Source organism: Serinus canaria, chromosome 1, assembly GCF_022539315.1.
Source record: "Serinus canaria isolate serCan28SL12 chromosome 1, serCan2020, whole genome shotgun sequence".
In the NCBI taxonomy this organism is placed as follows: Eukaryota; Metazoa; Chordata; class Aves; order Passeriformes; family Fringillidae; genus Serinus; species Serinus canaria.
Genome location: NC_066313.1, coordinates 33232685 through 33259676, shown reverse-complemented (window position 1 = coordinate 33259676; position 26992 = coordinate 33232685). Strand labels below are relative to the sequence as shown.

The following is a 26992-nucleotide window of genomic DNA, read 5'->3' as shown; positions in this document are numbered from 1 at the left end:
GCCAAAGGTAGACTCAAGACCTGTGTGGTGCCACCTGAAATGAATAAAATGCTTGAAGAAGTTTATACTCACATCAGAGGCTCCCATGATTTGGGCTTAATGAAGATAGCAATGGGATAGAGTTGTGCAACTTGTAGTCGTTTGATAGCATTTCCTGACACATCAAGTATACAGTGCTTGCCCTGTTGGAAACAGATGAGCATGTGTTTGTTTTTTCAGACTTTCCTGCAGATCAGCCAAAAGATAGGAAGCAAATCTGTGACGGAGTGCCCTGGAATGGGGCCATTACTGGCACACCAGGGAGGGGGTAGCCCGGGGTACGCGCTCCACTACGCTGCGTTCTTTCCTTTGCTTTGGTGCCAGTATAAACATGCACTGGTGATATGGGAACAAACTTGGGATTTATTTTTTACTGGGATGAAATTTGCAGGGGCAGGAGGATTTTCTTGAGATGAGGAAAATCAGTACATAAAAGCAATAGGATGTCTACATCCTAAGTGATTAATTCAGTTCTTGTTTATGTCAAAGCCTCCCTGTGTCACCTGAGGCAAATAATTTAATCTTTCTGTGGTTTGCTCTTTTGCCTCTGTGAAAGTGATTTAGTTTACTCTTGCAGAGGGAAGAGTAGAGGCTGTTTTGAGGAATAATTGAGGCATTTTGTTAGAACCCTGAATCTATGGCATTGCATCTAAGTACAGACAGTGCCAAGGATGATGTCATTCACTCCACTTGTGGAGTCATTATAAAGCCTATAAATATTAGGATGTTGGTTTGCATCAATTTTTCTATTTTTGGCAGAGAATCATGTCTGAGACACAATGTGGAAACAAAGCGGCTCATGTTGCACCAGCAATAAAACTACTGTCAACTTACCCTTTCTGCCACAAATCTCACAGACTGGACACTAGTTCCATACAAATTATCATTGTACTGCCCAGCTTCTATAAATTTGTGCTCTTGGATATCTTTTTCCATTTGTTCTCTTGAAATGACAAAATGATAATCTCTCCCATCCACTTCATAGTCACGCTTTGGCCGTGTGGTATCTGCACAAAACAAAAGACAGAGGATGAAGAAGTCTGCAAAAACATTTAGAGCAAAAAATGCAGCTATGGTTTGCTCAGTGGGCAATGCTGGATCTGCTCTAAGTGAGGGCACTTCACATCTGAGAGCAGATTTCTGGCTACTACATATTGTTTTTAATGTAGGCATGCCAATAAAGCTGTCTTTTTGTAGTAATGCCTTCTGATGTTTACCTCCAATCAATACAGGCTAAAATAAAACCAGGGTTTACCAGAATTCCACTTTTTTCAGCAGAATCACACACAAACCTCAAATATAAAATGCATTTCATATTTTAAATTTAATGTTACTACTGTGATAAAATGAATTGTGAACTCATTAACTCAATTTAACCTTATTTATAAGCCCAATTCTGTTCTCATCTCTAGTAGTTTTGAGTTAGTGTATTGCCAGAGACAACCGTTTAAAATGAAGTACAACTGCAATTAGGCCCTCAAATAAACAGCAAGCTCTAATTGTCCAAGATATAAATACTCTGTTTAATTCAGGGTCTAACATTGCTTTCTGATTCAGCAGTTCATATCTCACACAAATCACAGATTATTGTGCATATTTATTGGTGGATGCTGTGCAATTAAGTTGAAATTTTACATTTTACTAGATTTCAAACTTTTCAGAATTTTTTTCCCAGATGTTCACAACCTTTAAAGAATTGGTTTAAATTTTATTAGTTCTTTTCGCCTTTTCTGTCTGATGAAAAAATGACTTTTGAGAAACACAACTGTGCGTAGTGCACAGATGCTGCTTTCGAAGAAATTTACTCAACACGTGGCACCAAGGGGCACCATTCACTCAGCTGCAGAACTAGGAGTAGAATCATACTTACGTGGTACACATGACCCAAACTTATCAGGGAATTCAGATATCAAATCATCGTTGATCCGATCTTTCATAGGACCCAGAATAATAACCGGCCTGGTGTAATTAACTGAAAAATCAAAGGATCACATTTTGATGGTCTTACCACAATAATAAATAAATGCACCTAAATATCACTAACCAGAGTTGTCTTTATGTATGAATTGGAAATTTAGGTGCACATTTTATTGATGAATATTTTAGTTCTTGACATGAAAAAGGGGAATGGAATGAGTACCACTGCAGCGCTCTGTGACAGTCCATGCACAAGTTAAATGACTGTGTAGAAGCATTAGATATATTTGCTGTCACTCAACAAGGCCACTCCCAAATTCTTGCAGATGGACTCTTCCATGAGGTGTGGAAAGGCTCTTGTAGCCTTTTTTTCACCTCAAGTTATATAAGTGCATCCTCCATTAAACCAGATGGATGTGCTCCCATTTTATGTCGCCTTTCCATGTGTTTGTCTACCCTGGACAGTGGCCCTTCTCATGTGAAATTTTGCACGTATCACATGAGAAGCAAAATAATAAAAGGCTTTTCATGTGACAATATTGCAGTAAATCTAGAAAATCTACATCAGTATTTTGTAGACTGATTAATTTTCTGTACTAGTGAAGTCCATGAGAATGAAATGGGGAGAAGAGTCCTGGGAATGTTAAGAAGCGGTGGCTTCCAAGGAGTACCATAACATCAGGGTTTTTTTTCATATGAAAATAGACTGAGTGTCCAAGAAAAGGAAGCCACAGTGAATATGGGACTGGCAGAGCAAGGCTTACCACTCTGCTGGCCCCCAAACTCTGAAATTAAAAAGATAAGGAAGAGTGATAGAAAAGAAGATGAAACTTACTTTCCTGTCTTGTGACAGGTTCATAAGAAAGGATGCAGTCCTCTTGGCCTCCTGATGAGAGAAGAAAGAGAAGAGATTGAAGCTGATGAGTAACATGTCAGGTACTTAAGTTTGATAAAATGCTTCACATAGAGACAGACCAGGTTCAACACGTCTATCTTGATAAACCTCTCACCTGAACCATTCCAAGTCCATTATAACTTCCAGGTATGGACACATTTTTTTCTTCCCCACCCTCCCCTTCCATGTGTTTCAATTCTGTTTACTGAAGTCGGACTTTTTTATTGATGGGCAACATAGCTTTATTTGTCATTTGATAGAAGGCTGTTTATAAGGATAGTGCAGCAATTTAAGATGCAATGCTTTTCCTATTATTAAGGCCCTAACATATTGCTGCAGAGTAAATCAATAGGCTACCTAGACAGAACAATTTTTATGTACAGAATAGATATATATTTTGGTTGATCATCCTTCAGCCCATAGCTTCCATATTCTATTGCATTCACAGCCCAACATCTAGCTATGAGTTATTTTCTGATCCTTATCCTTTCCCTGAACACAAATCACAGACTCACAGAATGGTTGGGGCTAAAAGGGACTTTCAGCTTCTGGAGATCATCTAGTCCAATCCCCCCCTGCTAAAGCACCTAGAACAGGTTGTACAGGATCATGTCTAGGCAGGTTTTCAATTTCTTCAGCAAAGGTCTCACAGCATCGTATTGTATTATTGAATAATTTTTCCTCCCTATGCCCTTTTAGGACAGTGCTGTTTCCTCATGGTGATATTTAGGGGACTAAAGCAGAGAAATTTGCCATGAGAAACAAGTGGCACTATATGGACCATGACTTGGGTGCAGGTGTGCAGTCCTGATGCATCACTGTTCTCCCATCCAAGGGACTGAAATAGGAGAGGGAGAAGGATTCTTCACCTACAGCATGAATAATTTATGCTCATTTCTCTTTCTGGGTCACTATCACATACTTGCTACCACATGAAAGCTCTGGCAGGTTCTAAATACAAATTTGAAAATTTTAAAATGATGACTTTATATTTGTTCAGTTCAGGGTTAGTCTCTGAGAAGATCCACAGATGAGTGGAACTTACAGGACTAACTCCTTAGGGTGGGCAACAAAGCCATCACATACCAAGCTATTGGAGGGGAGTCTGTTTGTATAAATACCATCCTAAATTTAATATTTGTTTCAATTGCAAACAGATCCACAGTAGGAGTTTCATTTTACTAATTTCAGAAGCCTGGGGCTTGAGTGCTTATGTCAAGCTAGTCCCTAGACACCTTTTGGAGCCAATGGCTGCCAACAAACAAGCAAGTGCTTATTCTAAGACTTATGAGTCATCTGACTTATATTCCATGTCTACTTTGTGAGGAGAGAAAAAGTCAGAAGCGTGAATTTGTCTCCATGTCCCCTAACAGCATTTAAACAGCAAAGCCAGATGCAGACATATGCAGTGAAACAGCAGAATCTCATGGGAGTGGCAGTGTCAATAGCAATTGGAGGCAAATAGACAATAATTCTGAAAGTATTGGTGTTTTTTTTTTTTTGTTTGGTTTTTTTTATCTTTCTGTGGACTAATACTTGGCATTGGCACAGATTTTTAACCAACACTGATAAGCCAGCACAGATTTTACTTTCTTTTTTGTCCAGTCTCTGGCAGACACGATCCCAGGCTAAAGCTTTTGGTGCATCCACACTCTCTGTAGGGTATGGGCTAGGGAGAAAAATGAGTCTGTTTTACAGATGTCTTGTGAATCTGTGCACAGATTAAAGGCAAAGAAAAATTCTCCAGCCCACTAAAATTGTGCTGAAGTTTAAGCCATTGGAAAGTGTTGCAGAAAGTATGGAGAAACTTTGAGGCTGACTGTGATATACAAAAACTTAAAGACAGACATCTTCCTGAGGTAAGGATCTTCAGCCCTCAGTTCCAGACTCAACATGGGATTGTGACTGGGGAAAATCTGCATCATTTCCACTAGTTTTCTTTTCTGGAAAAAGGACTAAGGAAGCTTAAATTTCTAAGTGAATAAAGTCTTGCCATGTACTGTCCAGACAAAATTCTGTAGGTCCTCAGAGGCTGTTTTGCATGTTACCTATAGCAGATGGTACTCTTTAATGATCTCCACTCAGTCAGTACTGCAAGTAGTCCATAAAGTATTAAGTATAATGAAGAGCTCTAGAGTCAATCAATAATCAGGTTGCTATAACCTTGTGATGGCTTTGAGTTGTAAGGCACAGTGTGAAATCCATCAGGACACAGGCTCTTATCGTTTGCCTAAGCCTCATTTAACACCCACATTAACAGCTTAATTAGCCCAGGTTAGCTGTATTGATCTGGAAAATCTTTGTGACATTTAACAGATAAAACAAAAAGAGAAAAAAAGAAAAAGACCTTTCTGTAGGATTTTGGTATGTTCCCCTGTTCTTCAGTAAAATTTCATCAAGTCAAAAAGAGAAGAAAATAAATAAGGGAATGGAAAACAAATTCCTAAATGTAATACACTTATGGGTAAAATTATTGGAGAACTTTCACTTTCTCTGGACCACTCCCTACTTCCCTTTGCTCTGGATTTGCCTGTTGGTGTTTTCTCATGCTTGGGAATAGAAGAATAACCTGGAGTTTGTTATAACTCATAACCTCTATAAACTGGGCAGTGAAGTCTTGTGCTGCCAGATAAATTTCATAAGGAGTCCTAATTTAATCATTTAAAGGGATTTTATGGGGTTTCAGATGGGTAGCTCTGAAGTGGACTTAGTGTGATGCCTCTGTTTTTCCTTTTTGATTTGATGGCAGAGAGCCTGTGAAAGTCTCAAACCCAGTTTCATTGCAGACCTGGTAGATATCAGGCATTTTTCAGGTATTTTTCATGTAACCCATAACAAGGCCCCATTTCCTACTGCCTTGCCAGAGCATCCAGGGCTTCCACAGGTCTGGTGTACCTGCACCCATTGTGTGGGTAGTAGGCTAGGAGAGCTGCTGTGACCTGCCATGGGGCAGCCTCCATGTAAACACCCTCCCTAATCCAGCAACCTAGGCAGTGGAAATCAATTTTGGCAACCTGTTAATGCCTGTGAAGGAAAAAAAATCTGAAAAGACATCTAAGTAGATGAATAAAAAAAAAGGGTAGTACTTATGACGACAGCTAGAAGTTATGATTTTAAAAATCAAAGAGAATTTTTGGGTTCATTAAAATGGTTGGACTACTGGTGGTGGTTACCATTTCACACATGTGAAATTCTTGTAGATGAGACAAATAATTTAATTTTCAAGCTGTTGTCTGAATTTTGTTGCTCAGATGGATTTAACATCAAAGAAGGCTTATTTTACTGCCACCATTAATTTAGTTTCTGGGATAATGTATGAATTACCTGAGTTGTATTTGCAAGATCTTGGTGAAATCAATTTCTTAGTTTTTTCTTTTGCACGGGCCACACTGGACAATATCCAAGCCTCTACTTGCTTCAAAATCCTTTTGCTGGGGCCCTATTTATGTGAACATATGATTTCTGGAAATTTATTGATAGCTATGAAAGGCTGGGAATCCAATATGTAAAATGATCATCAGTAGTCTGAGCATGAACCTAAGGCTCAGAAGTTGTCTATGGGCAAAGATCAATACAGCTGTGTGGGTATAAAATGAGACTTCAATACTTGTGCCAGTTTGAGTATACCTGAATAATACAGTAATTCTGGGAGCCAATGCAAGTGTCCTTATTAATCAATAACCTATTGTATAATCAAGACTCCTTTACCCTTGTTATGAATCTTCAAATCTCATTAGAAGAGTGACTTGCTGATTTGCTGACAGAAGGTAAAAGTTTTTTTCCTACCACTTTTCCTTATTTTTAACTTTTAGTTATGTATTGCCTCTCTAGGTAAGTGGTGCAATCACAACCAGTTATGCAATTAGACTAAACAGATGCAATGATGTGTGTGTAATTTTGATGACAGCTGTAAAAACCTTTACTGAACTATGTGTAAGAGTGTTACAACACATATGCAGGAGAGAGACTTGAAATTCATGCCCATTATGAAAATCATGTCTCACAAAATAAAAACTGATGAGTCCATGGTAAAAAATCTGTCCTTACAAGCTTGATTTGAAAAAGAAATCAGAACATTTTAAGTTACAGAGCTCAAAATAAACTTTGAATCATGGTTTGATTAACTGGTCCAGGGATAAGTAAAAATTGACTGTATGTGTCCTTATCACAAAAAGAACAATTTTCTGCTAGACCAGAAAATTCTGCAAACTTGGCTTTACTGCTGAGGACAGGAACAAATAAACAAACATAGACTTCATAAGAGCATGGCTGTGTGATTCAGCAGCAGCTGTGTAGCAACTCATCCCCTTCAAGATCAAGCCAGCATTTTTTCCTGGACCCAAAATACAATTATTTATACAGTGTTACATTCTACTCTCAAATTTATCTGTGGTTTGCCCTGAAATTAATGGAGCTGAAGTTTATCTGCTGGGAGAAAGAACATCCCACTCTGGGCTCCAGCCCCATTTTTTATAACAAACCAAGTGTTAATAGCACAGGCAGAAGAAATCTGGTTTACTTTTTGCAACTTCTTGTTGCTTAGAAGTGGTCAAAGAATTTTCTCTTCAGACCACATTGGAGGACTTTCAATTATATTTTTGAAGTAAAAAAATATCTGGCTTCTGGTTTTTAACCCTGGAGATACAAGCAGTACTTCAGCTAAATACTCAAATTTTTAAGAAATGCATTTTTCAAAAATATAATGAACACATCAGAATATCTCCTAGAAAAAGCCCAATTGATCTGTGACCCACCCCTGTTCCTCACTGTCCAGGTCACAGCCTGGACATTTCTCAGAATCCTTCAATATTGCTGGTTTGGAATGGTTCTAGGAATGATCAAGTAGTATAGGTTTTGACACTAGCTACTTTTCACTAAATGGTCATCATGAGGAGCAAAAGTTAGAGAAATATGTTATAAACAATTGCCAGAGACCCACTAGAAAAAATGCAGAACACCTCACTCTAGACTCCAACTCCAACTCTGTTTTTACAGGAATATATAAGAAGGTCTGGAGGAGAACATCCTGCATTTGCCAGTCATTTCTTGCCCACACCTGTTTTCTTTGTTTTGGCCAAGGTGTGAATTGATGATTTCATAGAATCATAGATGCATAGAATAATTTAGGTTGGAAAAAACAAGTCCTACTCTGCTAAGTCACACTAAACCATGTCCCTGAGCATGTCATTTAAATCCCTCTAGGAATGATGAATTAACCATATCCATGGACAGCCTGCTCCAATGCCTGATAATATTTTCAGTGGAGAAATTCTGTTTGTTAACTAATCTAAATCTTCCCTGGTGCAACTCAAGGCCCTTTCTTCTTGTTGCTTGTCACTTGAGAAAAGAGACTAAGTTCACCTCACTACAATCTCTTTTCATCTGCTCCTCATCAGACTTCTGCTCCAGACCCTTCCCCAGCTCCATTTCCCTACTCTGGACAAGCTCCAGCACCTCAGTGTTTTCTGTTGCAGTGAGGGGCCCAGAACTGAGCACAGGATTGGAGCTGTGGCCTCACCAGTGCCCAGGACAGGGGACGGTCACTGCCCTGCTCCTGCTGGCCACACCAGTGCTGATCCAGGCCAGGGTGCCATTGGCCTCCTTGGCCACCTGGGCACTGCTGGCTCATGTTCAGCTGCTGCTGACCAACACCACCAGGGCCTTTTCCACCAGGCAGCTTTTCAGCCAGCCACTCTGCCCCAGCTTGTCACAGCTCAGAAAGCAGGCAACCCTTTTCTTCCTGCTAATTTTCTGGGGAAACAGAAGACAAAGGAGGCACAGGGACAGGGTCACAACCCCATGCATACCCCTTGATTCCTCCAGTGGTTTTCTATTTGCTCCCCATTAATTTTCCTGCTTTACTTTTTTTCTCTTCTGCATGTCACCAGTGCACAGTTTGAGGGCTAGATGAGTTTCCACGCCAAGAGACATGGTGTCCTTGCAAAATAACTTGCAGTGCCTCACCTTGAGCACACAGACTCTCCTCATAGTGACACTACATCACACTGAGAAACGACTCTGCAACATGGCTGGGCCCAAATGGAGTTAATACAAACTTGATTCTGTGGCAGTGGCTGATGCTGAGCTCCATTCCCAGCTACCCAGAGGCAAACAAGAATAGCAGAAATGGTAACTGCATGCTGACTTCTTCTGCCAGGAATCTTGCCTTGGGCACTCTTTTTTTTTTTTTTTTTCCCATTCCTTAGGAATAACTAAATCAGGAGGCAGTGAGGAATACTTTAGGAAAATTTCGAGGAATATGTCTGGTAATTATTCTTTCCACATCAGAGGTGTTGATAAGCTTTTACAGTGTAGCAGCCTTTCTCAACAGTCCCACAAAGTGAGAACTGTAGTGAAAAGAGAACTTCCTTTGACAGGCCTAATTTCTTTTATCTCTGTCCCTCACGATTTGTTAATTTCACTCTCTGACCCCCTGCCTCTCACTCTCATCTGATTTTCCTTGGTTCCTGATGCATAATTTTTCTAGGGGAGATTTGCTGTGATGACCTGTGCAATGGGATGTACTGTCAACACACCAGATCTCAGATCTCTTTGCCAGAAGATGCAAAGACCAATCATCTGGACTGGGGAGAACTTTAATTCTCCACAGGAGATATGCTGATGTACAATGGCCAGGTGGAAATTGAACAGAGTCAGGTTAGACTTTGGATGCCACCATGGGCATCTGAAACAATCATTTCCATGTGGGAATCACAGCTGCTAATTTGTCAAGGTCATGCCTTCAAATATCATGTTAGCACACACCAGTGAAACCTTAGCAAATGAAATCAGGCCCTTTGGGCACCAGGTCTGTATTTTAAAGCCTCCCTCATTTGGCATAACCTAAGATGGGCTTCCTCTACTTCTTAATGGCATAGCTATCCTGTGGGCAGAGAAGAAATCCCTGGCAGCTGTTGCTCCAGCACTACTTTTTATTCCAAGTGTCTATGTTCCAGCTAACTTTCCCAAATTGTTTCTATTACCTTTCTTGCACCTCAAAAAACACACTTTATTTTAAGCCATTACACAGCCAATGAAGTACTGTCTACCTGGCCGGTCTGATGATCAAATTTGGTAACAGGCTTTTGTGGACATGCCCCAAATATTTGGCTGCAACTGGGCACTCCTATTAAAGGCTGCTGTTTGGGACACTTCATCAATCTACATTCTCCTCTGGGCTTTTACCCTGAGCTCTCCCTGAAATATACAGGTCTGGATGAGATTTGACTTGTGCAAACTTTTGAAAATTTAACCCTTTGATTCATTTCTGATTGTAAAGTCAGTCGGGAGAAAGAGCATCTAATATCTCAATATAAATTTAATCAAAAATAAAGTCTGCCTTTCCTCCCAAGTAGAGGGCACATTAAAAATAAAACAGTTCAGAACTGGATCTTGGCAATTCAAGAGTGCCTACCATTTTCTTGTGAGTCTGGCAATTGCTTTCCGAGGAAACCTTTTCAATACAAGAGAATACAAACTAATTTACCATTTCTGAATAGGATAAGGTTAGCTGTTTTCTGAAACAAACCAGTGTTTATCAATAGAGCTCAACTGCTGTGTTTTATCAGGACTAGTAAACATCAGGTATGATATCACTGATTACCTGAATGTATGTGGGTGCTTAGCACAAGTGCTGAGTGACTGGTGGAAAACTTGATTTGTTAAGCAAATGGCTTGAATAAATGAAACAACTGGGTGATCTAGGAAGCACTCTGTCATTTTAGTTATCTTTTATTACATTTCTAGCAATTTATTTAATGCCTTGTTGTTTTTCTGTTTTTCAGAACATCCAAAAAAACCACTGATATTTATTAAATTTATGGGCATTAATAAGAGTTACCCAGAATATACAATCTGCCTCTTGGTTATATGATCATATGGAGTCAGTAAATCCCAGCAAATCAGATTGCAGGGTGGGGACCCCCACCAACATGGTATCAGTATCAGACATTCAGTGGAAGTGCCTAAGCAGTGAAGGTCTGTCTTACCTTTTTTTAAGACTGCAGTATGCATTAGGAAATCTGTACTGTCAAAACTAAGGGCTCAATAAAAATTCTGCTACTGTTTCTTAACCATCCATACAGGCATGCAGAAATGCAAGGAAAAATTGTGACCTTGTAGAAAGGATGCCTCTTACAGATTTGACTATGGCTGTGCAGTAACTTTTAAAAGATCATCAAGAAACTTCCCCCCACCCCCACTGAAATAAACTTTTGTCGCTAAATGAAATAATCCTGACTTGCATAGGCTACCCAAAGCCAGGTTTAGTTTTATGTCCCTAATACATCATAAGTAACAACCTTTCTCCCTTCTCTTATAAAGTTTGCCAGTTTTCTTTTATAGCTTTGTACTCAAGACATAGTCATAAATTTGAATTCCAAGCCATTTGCTCCAGTGATCTTTTTAACATTAACAAAAGAGTAGCAAGGAGAGAAACAAAAAAAAAGAAACAAAACAAGCAATGCAAAATAAAAGGACTCTAATGAAAGCAGTAACTTACTGTAGCTACTTTCACTATCGCTGGCATTAGAAGAAACATGTTCTGCAAGAACAGTACAGCAAATTAAAGAACATAACCAAGCACCACAGAGCTGCAGAAACTTAAAAGAACTGCCACAGTCATGCAAAGGTAGTTATGCAGAGCAGAAATAAAAGCTGTGCAGTGACATCACCTGAAAATATTTTTAGATATTTTGCAGAGACAAAATGAAAGCCTTCTCTCTTGTGGCATTTCAGAAAGACACTGTATGTATTAGCTACTGATATGTGCCATGGCAAAACCACGTCTTTTTGTGACAGACAGTAAATGACATCTCTGATAACTTCATTTCAATGTATATTATGATCAACTTGGATCTCACTTGATGTCTTGAGCAATTTATTGAAATCCAAGTGTCTTCTCATATTCTGCACTGTCAGTGATGTGCATCATTAATGCATTGAAACTATTTCTGCTAAACTTCTAGCCTGTGTCTGTCGTAAATCACTGTGCACTATCCCAAAGGATTGTGATTAACATGACAGTTATTTTGGTATGAAATATTGTAACTGTATCTAATCTATCCTGTCCAAAAGGGGGAAAAAATAAAGAAGACAAAACCAATGAAAAAACTAAGGAAAAAACAAAAGGAAGAAGTCTTTTTCCAGAAATTGTCTAGCCTCAGCATTTGAGCTGGAGTTTGAAAACCTTTAGCAGACCAGTCTGGATGGGTGGACAGGAATGTAAGAACTAACATGATGGGTCAATCTTGTGGTTTTTCAAGTCAGGTATACTGTTTCTATTACTATATTATTGAAAATAATTCCAAAACTGTAGTCAGAAGACTAGTTATGGGCAGTAAGATCACGCTATATGCTCTCCAGGAGCTCTGCAGGACCACATTAAACTGTGTTTTTTCTGGTAGAAATGCTGATTACTTTGTACCTGAAAAATCATTTGGCAGTTGAAACTTTTCAGCTGGTCCAGACATTTAGAAGCTAATGACATAATGGCTGTACATCTGGGAGCACCCTGGGTTAATGAGAAAGACAGGAACAGTGCCAAAGATCTCTGTAGGCTGCTGCCTTTTGTCCATGTACCAATTTACTGGCTTAGGGTTCATAGCTTGGGAATGATGGGGCTACTGGAGCAGCAAAAATGAGAAGGGATGATATCTGATAAAAACAGCAATGGGAAACCTTGATCTTGGGCTCAGGAAGAAGCTTTTAAAAATTCAACTCATATTTTGAAGAAAACAGCACAATGTCTTTCAGACATTGTGTAGCAAGTTAACAAGGAGTATCTCAAAATGATGTGCTATACAGGACCCTGAACAACTTTATTTTAAAATAACAAATATCCTTTATAGTAAGAACTGTCATTACAAAGCATGCCTGAGTTGAAAACTAACAAAATTTGGATTGGTGGGAATGTCTAGAGGTTTACCAGTAATTTAAAACTAGGTGCAATATTACTACAGGCATTACAGCCTATACAGCACCTCAGGGCTACTTTGTTCCATATCAATTTGCAGAATTCAGGTAACTTTCAAATGGTTGGATGTTATGGACGATTCTCTTTGTAAGGGCACATATTCAGGAAGGTTATCAGATCTGAAGTATTTTACTTTTCTCTAGCAGGGAAGGATCTGCATTTGTTGCTAATGAGCTGCTATGACACTTAAATGATCACAGAATTGTTAAAATTCAGGTGGCAGTGACATTTGCTGTCTATCACTGACAAAACCAGTCTTGTTCTTCCTGGTACAAGAGATAAAGCTTTCATCTTTAAATTGTGAGCCACTGCATGGCATTAAGTTAAACCATTAAAATGTTCCTTCAACAATTCAGTCAGAAACAGAATAATCTCCAAAACTGTGTGCATGGATGTGCATTCCTGCAATTAAAAAGCACACACAAATCAGCAGGCGATGCAGCATTAACACACATTTTGCTCCAATTATTTGGTGCTTAAGAAAAGGAAAAACAACTGAGGAACAAGTAGCCAAATGCATGCAAGTGGCATTTTGTTTCCATTATTTAGCTCTGGATACAGAATTTAATATAGCTATAGAAGTAGACGTCAGCAGCAAATATTTCATTCTATACAGTTTTTCTGGTTCACATTTTGAGGAAGAAAAATTGTTTCTGAGCAATTATGTGACACATTATACACTCTGCAATGCCAAGTCTTGAGACAGGATTGCTGCATCAGAAAAAAAATTGATTAAGGTTGTGTGACAGAGAATAGGTTGCTGATGGTGAAAACTGGTCCAAAATTATCTTTGGAAAATGCATGATCTTCTCTAGCCTGCAAATGACTTCTTCCAGTAATAACAAATACTAATCTAAAAAAGCAGCAAAGTAACAAACACTCCCATGCAAAAAGCTGAAAATGCAGAAGCAATAGCATGAACTAATTTTCTATTGATCTCCTCAGGATGTGATCATGTTAAAATGTTTAATTTTCCCTTTAGATGGAGAGGGAGGGGTTGTTGCTGAAAAGAACAGTCTTAGGCAGCAAAACACGTTCTAGGTATGCTACTCTACAGAACTGCCATGATGGGAACAATAATATACTGTCAGAAACAAAAGGTGTTATTACAAAAGAAGTGAAAGTGTCTGCTTGATACACTGTATGTTATTTAATATTTTCATGCAGAACAGAACGATTGAAACATTTGTAATGCATTCACAGCTGGGTAACAAATAAAACTCTATCTTGTGCATGCTAGGAGTGGAGGGTCCTCAGAGAAGAAACAGAAGCCAAAACAAAACAAAACAAAAAAGGGTTTACAGTGACCATTCCTGGGAACTTACTCAGAGTCTTTGTTCCATAACCGTCGTCACCTAATCCGGGGATGTCCTGCACGGAAGTCCCCAGAGAGAGCAATGAGAAAGGAAGAACAGCCGCAGAAGAGGAAGGAAGAAGTCAGTGGAGTTGAAATGGATACTACCATGACTGACCATGTTGATTGAGCAATCTGGATCCCTGCCTTTTCTTTCTGAAATGAATTTAGACCCACATTCTATGGAAATTCAGCCAAAGAAAGTGGCAGTGACTGTGAAATGTGCCTTTTGGAGCTGTGAGGAAGAAGGAACAACCAGATAAATAAAGTTCCAGAAACTATCCTCACTGGATAAATTTAGGATAGAATTATTAATGAAAAAAAAGTGAACATTTAGGCTTGGAACTAGCAAATATTTTTAATAATGCTGGTTCCCCATATAATTTAAGCAAGCAATAAATGCTTGTGGTGGTACAGGTTCCAAGAACCAGTTTAGTTCTTTAAGCTGTTAACATGGTTGCTTCCCTTAATTGTTAAACTTCCAGTGAAGCTGCCCATGGAAATCAACTTGGTGAAAGTCAAAGGCAAAAAAAAGATTAGAATAGATATTTTAAAAAATAATTAGTTTAGTATGTGAAAGAAATCATGTTTGCCTTATTTTGAGCCAATTCAGATCTGGGAATATTTCTGAGAGACAATTTTGGATTTCTGACAGGTGTCACAACAACTTTGAGGAGCCGTATTTCTGCTTCCAAAAGTTAAGGTCACTGCTTTATTCTTCTGAAAATAGTATTTCCAGAGATGGAAGGAGAAGCTGGATCCAAACTGCAGTCATACATTGGTCACAGTAGTAATACCTCTCCTGCCTGCCTATGACAGATATTTGCCTAGATGTGTGGGATACTGGCATCATGCGTGTCACCCATTTGTAGTGCTGCTGCATGTGACATCGTCTCCGAGAGGTTACTTACGTTCTGGATCACTTGTTTCCTGCTCACTCTGCTCCTTGCTCTTGTAGAATGGGAATTTTCGTGAAAAGATGAAGTTCTTTTTACGCTTGTCATTGAATGACTGTGAAGGAGAAAAGGCATGGGGCAAAAACAGGGACGTCTAATTGTTGTCACACTCATGCTGACAAAACAACTAGTTTGTAAAAGTGGAGAGAACTGTAGTGACTCAAATCAGCACAAAATAAGTGGCTGCAAAGAATCAGAGGTGTGGTTAGGTCTGAAATTTGAAGCAAAGCTCCTGAAGACTGGATCAATTTGACTCCAGAGGTATGAAGTCACAATGTGCAGCTCCTTACTTGGAAACTGTAGTGTTTGGCTTGTTTGGATGAAGGGCTACAGATGGTTCAGCATGCTTTGAGATCAAGGCATCCATCTTTAATCACAGCAGACTGTGCACAGAATTAATTAGCTGTCTGAAAAGAATAGGCTGTAATGTGGAAAGCAGAAGCCTTTGATTTGCTTATAGTGTGTGAATTCAGCCCTGTGTTAATTAATATTAAAATTTCTTTACTGGTAGGTGCTGTTGATTTCATAATGTCTTATTTGGCCTCTTTATTGACAACTTCTTACTTGTGTTTTAATGCTTCTTTCGGGCATAATGAAAAGACCCTCAACTCTTATTTTATTTTATAGATGTATATTTGTGCATTAGGTTTCTCTGGATATACTTTTAGTTCTAAGAGATTTAGAAATGGAATTCTGTTGATAAGCAGGATTTCATTGCATGTCGATCAACATATTTTGCTGTAATTCTTCAAATCAGAAACTAGTACAGAAGAAATTGGTATTTCTCACATGATAAAACCTTTGACTTCATAAACAGTTGCAAGGACTTACAGGACTATCCTGTGTAAAAACAGGATATGCCTACTTGGGACACTTATTTCAGATAGTAAATAAGGAAATAGGGTCCCTATAGAGTCAATTGAAAGAAGCTGGTGCTCTTGAGGGCACACAGAGCTACAGACTGTGTGTCTGAAGTGATCTGTGCTGTCAGTCAGACAATGACCTCTAATGTCTCTTATACTGAACATATACACAGGACTTTCCAAGTGATGACCTCCAAGAAAGCCGAGACCTTAAATAATTTAAAGGACCAATCTCATGTGCTTGTCATTACTCAAATTGAATATAACCATTATTTGGCTCCAGTTCTGCAATGGAATATATTTTGAATCTTAGAATACAATTACTTACATTTTGAAATCATGAAATAAAATGTGGTTAAAATATGTGTTTCTGAAAGATGGATACTGAAAATCTGTTGAAATAGTTGCATACTCATGTCACGAAAGTTTCATACCACTTTTACATTTCAAGCATATTTAAAGTTTAGTAACTGAAAACAAAGAAAAAAATGCACATGTAGAATAAATGATCCATGAAAATCTCAGAGTATGTAAACATTCAACGTGAAATTAAAGTGGAGGTCATGCACAAATAATCCAGACAGCATGCAAATTCAAAACAAAGCAAGTATGAAAGAAAGCCAGAGGGAAAAAAAAATAAGCACATGAAGGATTAAAGTAATCTATGGATGAAAGGAGGACTGATATGCTCATTACATCACTTTAATGACCTAATGGACATAATTAAATTAAAATGTGTTTTCTGTGATAATTTCTTTTACTTTTCCAAAGAAAGGAATGTAGCATGTTAACATTTCTGTTTGTGAAAATGTTGTTTATCATGATTTATCTGAATTTGACATAGTAATGCAATTGGCACTACACACTTTAAAAAGGAAAAAATATATATACAAACAATAACACCTCAAAAAGCAAGGGGGTTTTAAAATTACAATCACTTCATTACAGCACTTTGGAATTCAAGAGAATGTTATCAAAATAATAAATAAATATGTTGTGTTTCACAGAAAATATATGAGAAATAACACTTATATATTGTTTCAATTTTTTCTCCAACAGTCTAGAGCAAAAACTTCAGAAAGTACATTTTCACCAGAAAAGCATATATTATTTTCCCACTTATGCATGATCTAACAGTATACACCAAATTAGACAGATATTTTATACTGTTAAAAAAACTTTTTCTCCTTTTGCTTTTCAAGTACTGGGTTGCTTTTTAAATTACATTGTTCCACTTCAGTTTGGATGATCAAAATCTGGCAGTTCACAGCAGATGACTATTGTGTGTGACGATCACTGTATTTACACCAGTAAAAAGCTTTCTTCCTAAAATAAGGCTGATTGAGTTATATTAATATCCAAAACCAAATATGTCTATGCATGTGATAATATTTCTATAGATTAATCAATGTGTATATTCATGTTAATGACCATATACACTAGCATGGTGTAATCAGAGGGTTTATATTTTAAATAACAAAGAGACTGTAAAACATTATAAAACATTAAAGTGGGTCTGACTCTGCAAACTGATAGAAATAATTAGTCCTTGGCATTAACTGAATGAGCTTAACAAGTGTTTGTTTTCTTGAATTAAGTACATGTTTCTTCACAAGGAATCAAAGACAAGAGCCTTTTTGTATGCAATATAAATGGTATTAAAGTCAGGCTGATGGTCTCCACCTTAAGGATATGAAATTCTGCTGACAACCCCAAAAAGGCTTCTTACAGATATCATGATTTATATCTCTAATGAATAGAGAGAAGGGGCTTGGCAAAGAAGAGGGAGACTCACCCAGAATAAAACCATATTTTCTATGGTACACACCATGTTAATTCCAGATTTTGCTCCCTTGGTGGAAGAGTAGAAACCAACACTGTGTGTGTTTCTTTTTTAAGAAAGGATTACGTGTATGAGGATCTGTGGCTAGGTTAAACTCCAAAACTCAGATGTATATTTGAGAAATTTTATTTCAATACAATAGAAACTTTTGAGCCTGTCAAATACTCTGGAGCCATAGGCTACATATGCTTCTGGGAAGCTGTGAAATAGATGTAGGATAAATAAGACTGAGGTCTTTGCCTCCATCTCTCCACCTGATACAAAAGTTTCATGCAACTGGAATTGCAATTGTGATAACAAGCTTAGCCTGATTTAACAGCATTTATGCGGGCAGAGTTTCTGAAAGTCAGTGAAAAACTGACTGAAAATGGATTCCTTGTAAGTTGCAGGTTTTGTGCCATAATAATGTAAAAACCTGTAATGGCAAATAACTCAGGCATTTCAGTTGCAGTGAAAAACCTGTTCAAGAGATTACTTGTATATGTCCCTGCCATCACACAGATCACCACTAACCTAGGCAACCACAGTAGGAGGCACTTTAAACAGACAAGTGCCTAAGACTAAAAGGCAAATGAAATTTTCAAGTTGTTTGACAACAGAACAGTGACATCATTCACAGCACTTGATCTGCAATGGAAAAGAGTATTTTCTCAGAAAAAAAAAGTGGAGGAAAGAGTTCCCTCATGCCCTGAATCCTTGTTTGATACTACTTAAGCATAGACTGTGTTTTGAAGAAGCCAAGAAAAATAATTGTGATGTGCATGGTGCACTGTTGCTTGACCATGTATCCCCAGATATCCCTGGTTATGTAAGCCTGGGTTACACATTCCAACCTTCCCTGGTTGTGACAGACATTAAACCGCTGTGTGTTTCTGCTTCTCAAGAACCCACTTGGGTACTTGTGTCAACATCAGTTTTGTATTCTAAATGTTTTTCCCTAGGCTCAGCAGCCATGAATATGTTACTCATCAGCTAAGAGGGAAGTGTTTTTTAAAGGAAATTTAATGTAACATTAAATAAACAATCCAATTTAAAATTTTTCATCATAGTGGTAAACATCACAAAACTCAGTAATTTGATAGTTTTACCATACTGTAATAGGCAACTATATTGTTGTTTACTTTGAGCTTCTTCCCACATTTTTTTTCATAGTGTAGCTGACTCAACCCCTACTATTTAGTGCAGATTTGATCTTGACACAGGTTGTCCTCTTTAGGCTTTGCAGAAGATCCTAAATATGCTGGGGAAAAAAATTTTTATAGTGGTCTAACAAATCTATTTTCTCAAAGCCCCAATAAACTCCCAACTTCTTCAGGACTGATTTCTTTTGGCATTTCATTCAACAAATGCTAATCCTCAGTCATGAGTGGGGAACCAGTGCACAGGGACCACCTGAGAGAAAGCTGTTCCAGGGCACTGGCTGTGAAATTCTTTTTTACAGGGTGTAGATGGATTTCACATACCATCTAATTTTAGGCAGGTTTGAGCTATGCTTTAACCTAGTTTTTATATTCTGTGATAATGTATGTCAGTTTTGTTCTCAGATTGGTCTAGCAGTATATATGAGAAATGAATTTTACTGCTTCTTATCTGCAATGTGATTTTCTTATTCTTCTTATTCAACACCTGATTTTAGCCTAAACTAAATGAAAATCCCTCATGTACTAACCCTTCTACAAAAATATACAAAATTTATTATCAACATTATGTCCCTGCAATACTTTTCTCTATATTTAACTGACACTTTTTATATAACGGAGATTCATTTACTCATTTGAACACTGACTTTAATAACAGATTGGGCACTCAAACACTGTTAAATCCCTATATTTAAATCTTTAATTTTATAGATATCTATAGTATGTATTCTAAATCTCTCCCATCATACCAAAAATTTGCACTGACACCAGAAGGAAAATTTTTGGACTGTAACATATACTCAGTGTTATTTCTCCTTGGAAGCATATTTATCACCTCACTGGTTTTATAATGGGCTTTTTCTCCGGGCTATCCTGAGCCATGAATTTGAAATCTCAGGTTAAATGACCTGACCAAGTCTAGAGGATTGCCAATGCTCTAGAATTGAACCATTCTTGCTTTCCTGATGTAACCCCAAACTTGGCCATGGCCTGGGCTCACACACACAGAAAGCACCTCTTGGTGTCCCTGCAGAGATGCACAAGATAAGCTGAGAAGCTGTCAGTGGCAACTGTAGGCCTGGCTGTCCAGGGATCACAGAGTATATTCTCTGAGATGTCAATCTTCCATTCTCAGTCTGCACACACAGTTACACCCTGCAAACAGCACTAGCCAACTTCTCTATGACTTTTTATGAGATGTCCTTTAGGGGAAGGACATCCCTACTCTGTTAAGTTCAGCCTTTAGTTTTCTTAGATGCTTCAAGCCTGGTCTACAGTCATTCCTTATTGAATTTTTGTACCATGATCTGTTTTGATGAGTGAGAACCAACTGGGTGAGAAGAAGCTTAGATGAAAATAAGTCTGCTTGCTTAGTTTGCCCATGAAGTTGTAGGGAGAGTTGGGTGTTGGCAATCCAAAATGAAAAAGTAAAAGCCTGATTAAAAACTCCATGCTGTCTAGCTTCTCCAAACCAGGGTAGGGTGGCTTAGTATTCATAAGTAAAAAATTGTAAGACTGAATTATTGCTTGCTGTCTGCCAGCAACTCAATTTTAATTCCTGAAAAACAACAGTTATAGCCAATATAAACTACCGGGGGAGAAGAAATACTAATAGACTTTGAAGAAAACATGTAAAATCAGTATTTCCAATTTTGCAAACCTGTATTTAACTTGGTGCAAGATATGAAGGGAGCATTTTTCTATGCTAATTTGCGTGGTGATATCAATGTTAGCAAGATGAAACACCAACATAAAATCTTGCTTAAGTGACAGCCAAAGTAATTTACACTTATCTGCAGGTTGTACACCATGATACAAGTGGGAAGGAATTGTTCAAACAGCAGCACTGGAATTGATAGCATGAAAATAAGAAAGGGCAAAGCTCCTTGACAGTGAAATCAATTTGGATGTAGAATAATCCACCCCAAGGGAAGTGGAAAAGCTTAGATAATTTTTTCACATTTAAAACAAATCTGCTAATCTTAAGTACTGTGGGGAATAACACTGCAGTGCTTGGAGAGAAGGGGGTGGTGAAGGGAAAAGAGCTAAACAACAATCCTCTCCCAGCTCTAACATCTGTGTTTCTGTGAGGAGATGCTCACAAACACAGCATCTCAGAGTTGTGCTGTGGTCCAGCGTGGGCTTTGACCTAGCCAAGCTCACTGCAGCCAAATGGGAAGTGTGAAGGTCTTCCTTTCCTTCCTCAAGTCTCCAACTGGAATCAGAAAGTGTTTTTGATTTTGTCCTAAATGTTCCTCTATGCTGGTCAATATTTTTTCCTGACAGGGAACTTTCCCAGTTAGAGCTGATGTATGTGATCAGCTGCGATCCCGCTGATAACCCTTTGTGTGTGTAAACCTGACCCAGCACTCTTGGTGCAACAACGATGTCAGAAGAGCCCCAGGGATCAAAGGTAGCACAGTGTGCACCTGGCAAAGATTTGGGACTGTCTGATCACCCAGACCCACAGGTTTTCCTACAGCGCACTGTAGGACCTTTATCCACTTGAACGTTGTTTCTAAGTCATCATAAGGTATTTTCTTGAATCTTTTTTAGAACATTGAATCCCAGTTGATTGCTGGTGCTTCTTTAGGTTTTAAAATGAAATTGAGGATTTTGGTCTGTATGCAGCCTTTAGACTAAATTTCAATAATAAATAAATCTGCAGAAGTTGTTGGTTTTCTGTGTTATTAAAAAACCACCGACTTGCTCATTTATAATGATTTTTTTTTTTGTGAAAACATTCATGCAATCACTTGTGCAAGTGCAAACTACTGCATTAAATGGACCATTGCACAAAATAAGTTTCATTAACACCTTTATTACTCTTACTTTCTTATGGAGTAGTGGAGAAAGATTTACAATACCTCCATGCCTTCAAACTGTGCTTATGGAAAGAGAGTTGGACAAGATAATCTTCTGAACTTCCCTTTTGAGTTAAAGCAAGAATGACTGGTAGAGCAGGCTGAGTTATGGCAAGGGTCTGGCTCAGCAAACAAATCATACCAGGATCTTGGTTTTAATTGAATACATTGATTTATTTAGGCCTTGCAGTTAAATTTATAATAAATAAAGGCATGGGCAAACAAACCCAAAGTCAGTTTCTAAGAGACTGGTTTGAGGTTGTTTAGGAGGTGAAGCTCCCACATCTTGCAGTAATGCATCTCACAGGACCAGTCTCACAAGCAGGATATCAAGTTGGATGGTTAGATGAACTGTGGCAGTTCCTGTGTCCCTATAACCTTCCAAACAGGGTCTCTGAGTCACTGAGGCAATCACTGAGTTGCTTTTAATTTTGAGTCAGAAATGAAGATGTGAAATAAAGAGCATGTCTCTTCCGGATGAGTGTTGATGCTAAACTCCACACTTCTGGATCTTTGTGTGATATCTTACTAGAAGAAAATGTTGTTCACTTTCTAATTCTTTCACAATGTCTACTGCCAATACTACAAATTTTTCTTTTCAACCAATTTTTCAGAAGAAAACCCAAGTAACTATGGCATTATCTAGACATACATAAAACTTCCTACTATTTATTCCGTATATTAGACAGTAAGTTATAAAAATAGACCATGCATGAAGTTCAGCTCAGCACAAATTTCTGCTGGAACGGCTTAGGAGAAAAACAATTAACTCTCAGCTGTAAACTTTGGTATTTTACCTGTGCTAGCAAATTTTCACTGTGTTGTATTTAATCTGTGACTGATTTAAGCATTGCACTACATATCTTTTTGTCAGCGACTTTCCTAAAAATTTCTCTTACCTAAGCAGGGATGGCACAAACTTCTTGTGGGTTAGGAAGTACAGCTACTATAGTCCCTAATATTATGACCACCTAAGAAACAATATTATCCTATAAATAAAACTCCACACAGTTATCAGAATTACAGAAAAATTACAGAAAAAACGGTAAAATCTATAAAATATGTGTGCTTATATTGCTCATTAACTAAAAAAATGACCCTTTTAGTATTTTCTTTGAGTGACAAGATCCCAATAGGCAGAACTATTTTTAATCATCTTGATAAATTCAATGACAAGTCCTTTATTTCTCAAATTTTCTACTCTAATCCACTTTGCTTACAAGTTGCTGGCTGGTATTTAGAATTTGAACTTCTCAACAAACTGAAATACAGAAAACAGACACAAAAATTTTTAACTTTAATATTTTCTTACAATTGGAAAGAAATTTTTTCAAATACTCTACTGGATTTTTCAAAGAAAGCTACAGAAATGTATTTCTTCACTTCAGCTGGGTAAAAGCCTCAGATTTGACTTGACAGTCATTTCTTCACAATTTCTAGAACTGATTCACCTTCTTAAAACCAAGATTCTTTAAGGCATACCAGTTCCCTGCCAGAGCCAACACTGCTACAATGACATAAAACTGAAGACTCACTTGTTTTCCTTTATTTTTGACTGTACCTGGACCCAACATACATTATTTTTAAATTACTGCATGTCTTTGGGGGGTGCCTCAAGATAACCTGGCACAACAAGAATCCCTACAGTTAAATATTTCTGGCTATGTGCTGTTTTATCATTTGGATTTCATTTGATTACTCCAGCACATGAGTGAAGCAGATGCTGATGGCAGCACTATTTCTAATGCACCTTGGAGAAACTCTGAGCAAAAAGTGTTTAGCTCTAGGGGAATGGTCAGGGCAGCCCAGTATTGCAGGCAAAAGTGCAAAAGTGCAACCAGCATCCACTGCCTGGCAAGAGCTCCATCATGAAGTGTGAAGACAGAGCTGTGGAGGATGTGAAAACTCATGAAAGAGCAAGGGCAGTTGGACAAATGAGATTCAGATTTTCCTCCTTGTCCTGGCTACAGAGAGGGAGGTGGACACTGTGAGTGTGTGACCAAGTCGTTGTTCCATACCACACACATGATCCCTGGGTTGTGTGGATTCAGCAGGAAAAGCTGGCTACCCTTTACTGGCAGTCATCCAGTGGAATGGCTTATTTGGAGCTTAATTTCCTGCTGGTGTTAAAACCAGCACACTCCTATGTGAGAAGAAGTCATCTCCTCCCAGAAACAAGCTGTTCCACAAACAAGAACAATGCTGAGATCTGATTCTTCCATGACACCCAATGTTTAACCATTTTGGAGATTTTAAAGCTTTTGACAGAATTTAAATCCAACAGAGAAAAAAACATGGAATCATAAAATATCCCGAGTTGGAAGGGACCCACAAGGATCATAGAGTCCAGCTCCTGGCCCTGCACAGAACCATCCCCAAGAGTCACACCATGGGCCTGAGAGCATTGTCCAAACACTTCTTGAACTCTGTCAGGCTTGGGGCTGTGAGCACTTCCCTGGGGAGCTGTTCCAGTGCCCAGCCCATTCTGGGTCAAAGACCTTTCCCCAATATCCAACTTAAACATTCCCGACTCAACTTCAGACCATTCACTTAAGTTCTGTCACTGGTCACAACAGAGAGAAGAGATCAGTGCCTGCCCTCTGCTTCCCCTTGTGAGGAAGCTGTAGCCTGGAATGAGGAATGCCCTTTGCCTCTCAGGAATGATGACCTTGTACACAACAGACTGAGTGATAATGAGCTCTCCAGATCAGCAGCTTTTTGAAGGTACTCAGATTGTGGTTTTTCCTCTACTTTTATGTTTGTCCCAATACCAATCACTTTAGGAAATGTTAATTGTGTCTAATATCTTTAGAAAAGAAGTGCAAAGAAAAAGTGGGCCAAAATCCACTGCATATGTGGAAAACTTTCAGATTATGGACTACAGAACTGCTTCTCCCTAAAGGTGAATCTTTATACTTAGAAAACTGAAGCCTAGTAAAGAACTGATGTTAGAAAAAAGTCTTCATTGTGCAGAGAGAGGGTACAGACAGCCTAATATACTGTTATGCTTTTTTTCAGTCAGGGATTAAATTGAGATAATTGCCTTTTTCTCTGCATTAATACACCCAGATCTGACCCTGTAAACCACTAGCACGGATGCTGTATGTGAGAGCAGGGCAGGTGTGACTGCAGCTTCTGCTTTGTGACAAAGACAAATAATCCAATTTCCATAGACACTCATAGAAGAAGAAATAAAAACAGGGTTAAACTGTAGCAGTCCAGCCCTTTCTAAGAATGAGGAGAGTGAGGCACTGAAGTGGGCTGTTTGGGAAGAATATGAACTATCTGTTGTGGCAGGTCTTTAAGCAGAGATTAAACAGATCTGGAATATAGGAGGAAGTTACTGAAGAAACCCTCAGGGCAGAGGTGACCACCTGAGGTTCCCAAAGACCAGTTTTGCTCTGAATGGATGACTAGGGCTGAAAATATGATGATTTTTTTTAGAGCATAAATGGTTTTGAAATGTGTGGGTTTATTTGTTTGGCTTTCTCCCCTGCCCCCCTTAAATACTTTAAACTGTCAAAAGGTGTCTCTGTATCAAGTTCTGTTGGTCACTGGATTTTGACACTTGGAGCAGAGGTACATTAAATATGCAGAGGGTTTTGTTTACACCACAATACCAAATTTGCTATCTCAGTCAGGTTTCACTTTCTCCTTTCCTGCCTTAGTGCAATGTTGCTAAAGTGACAATAAAACAAGAAGATGACTTTACATTTCAGGTATCTGTGGGATCTGTAAACAGAATCTGCACATAAGAAATATTATTAAATGCTATCAAACTTCTGACTGTTGCAATAAACTCATTCAGAGGCAACTGAAGAGGTGGCTGAGTGTGATGTAGCTGATCTGACTGGAATCTGAAAAGAACTGTGGATGACAAGCTAAGTCGATAGAAAAAGACCCTAATGGGTGGTGATGGAGTGGTGTGGTGTGGGTCACAGCCCAGGACCTGCACTGCTGATGAGCAGCAGAGCTGGAAGGGGTTTTGAAAGAATAGGGCAGTCCCTTTTCTTGGCATGCACCTTATCCTGCTCAGCACCCTGCTGAACATCCTCCCCAGGGCAGGTACCCATCTGGGAATGCTTCCCAGTAAACACAGGCTGAATATCTCCCCACACTCTGACACACACATTAAAAATGGAAATTGTGGGAGATACCACTTTCATTTCATTGGGAAATGAAATAGAGCATTTGTACATAAGAAAATATTCTGGAGTCACTGGCCAGATAAGGTGTGAAATGAAAAGACATGTGGTATAAAAAACCCAGTTCTCTGTACAAAGTTAAGTTCTATCTACATTTTTGCTGATATTTCAAGACATCTCTGGAAATAGGCAACACCCATAAATATTAGTAAAACTGAGGTGCTGCTAAAAGTCTTTCCAAGAGCTGTGATTTCAACTGTGGAATATTTTCAAGGGACAGTCAAGGAAGTGTATGTGATTTGACAGGGAGAAGAGCAAAAGCTGCTATTTTTGTCTCCTGAAAGACCTGTTGTAATTACAACAGTTGAGAAAAAAGCAGATTACTAGCTAATCTCTTTTCCCCCTGCAATATTTCTGTCACTTGACACTCTGTTTGATTCACTAAAAAATCCGAAAAGCCCTCAACAACTGTGGCTTTTAGATTAGACAAGGAAAGGCTGTTTTTGTTCAGTCTGAAGCCTGTGGTAGGGAGAGTTACCAAGAACTCGTGATGCTGTTTTGGTAGATACATAACCCTGTTCACAGCTACTCACATGCTCTGCTCCTTTTGGTGCAAAGGTGAGCATCAGAAGATACTTGAGATTTGATCTTGAGTTCAACATAGCATAAAACATACTTTTTAATGAAGCTTGTGCTTACATAACTTCTTTGGCTTCCTCCAGCAAAAATATCAGGCATAAACCTTTGAGCTGCTCCATTTTCCATTGATTATCCATAGACCAGTGAGCCCCAAAGACTGAGAAAGCAAATGCTTAGGAAATCATAACTGTGTTATCTTCTCTTCATTTATAATTTTTTTTAACATTTCCAGTGTCCTGGAAACTCTGTCCTTTGCTGCAGCAGAGAGTGGCTGTAGGGAACCAAAGCAGTGAAGTGGTGGATTTGATGCACCAGCCACCTTCAGCGACAATTGGAAAAAATGCTGAAGTTCATGACAACAATTA

At 38.5% G+C, this 26992-nt stretch overlaps 2 protein-coding genes across 8 annotated transcripts in view; one reads left to right on the top strand and one right to left on the bottom strand.

The window, feature by feature from the left end:
- The window catches only part of DLG2 (discs large MAGUK scaffold protein 2), a 486684-nt gene that overhangs the window by 10960 nt on the left and 448732 nt on the right, over positions 1-26992 (bottom strand). For all 4 annotated transcript variants that reach the window (XM_030234136.2, XM_030234140.2, XM_030234138.2 and 1 more), the window contains 5 exons: positions 15090-15189; positions 2792-2842; positions 1910-2011; positions 874-1046; positions 73-182 (listed from right to left, as the gene is read on the bottom strand). In XM_030234136.2, coding sequence (XP_030089996.1) covers positions 73-182; positions 874-1046; positions 1910-2011; positions 2792-2842; positions 15090-15189 — 536 coding nt within the window. The remainder of the gene's footprint in view (positions 1-72; positions 183-873; positions 1047-1909; positions 2012-2791; positions 2843-15089; positions 15190-26992) is intronic.
- The window catches only part of ANKRD42 (ankyrin repeat domain 42), a 268662-nt gene that overhangs the window by 105118 nt on the left and 136552 nt on the right, over positions 1-26992 (top strand). The gene's annotated exons all lie outside the window — the stretch shown is intronic.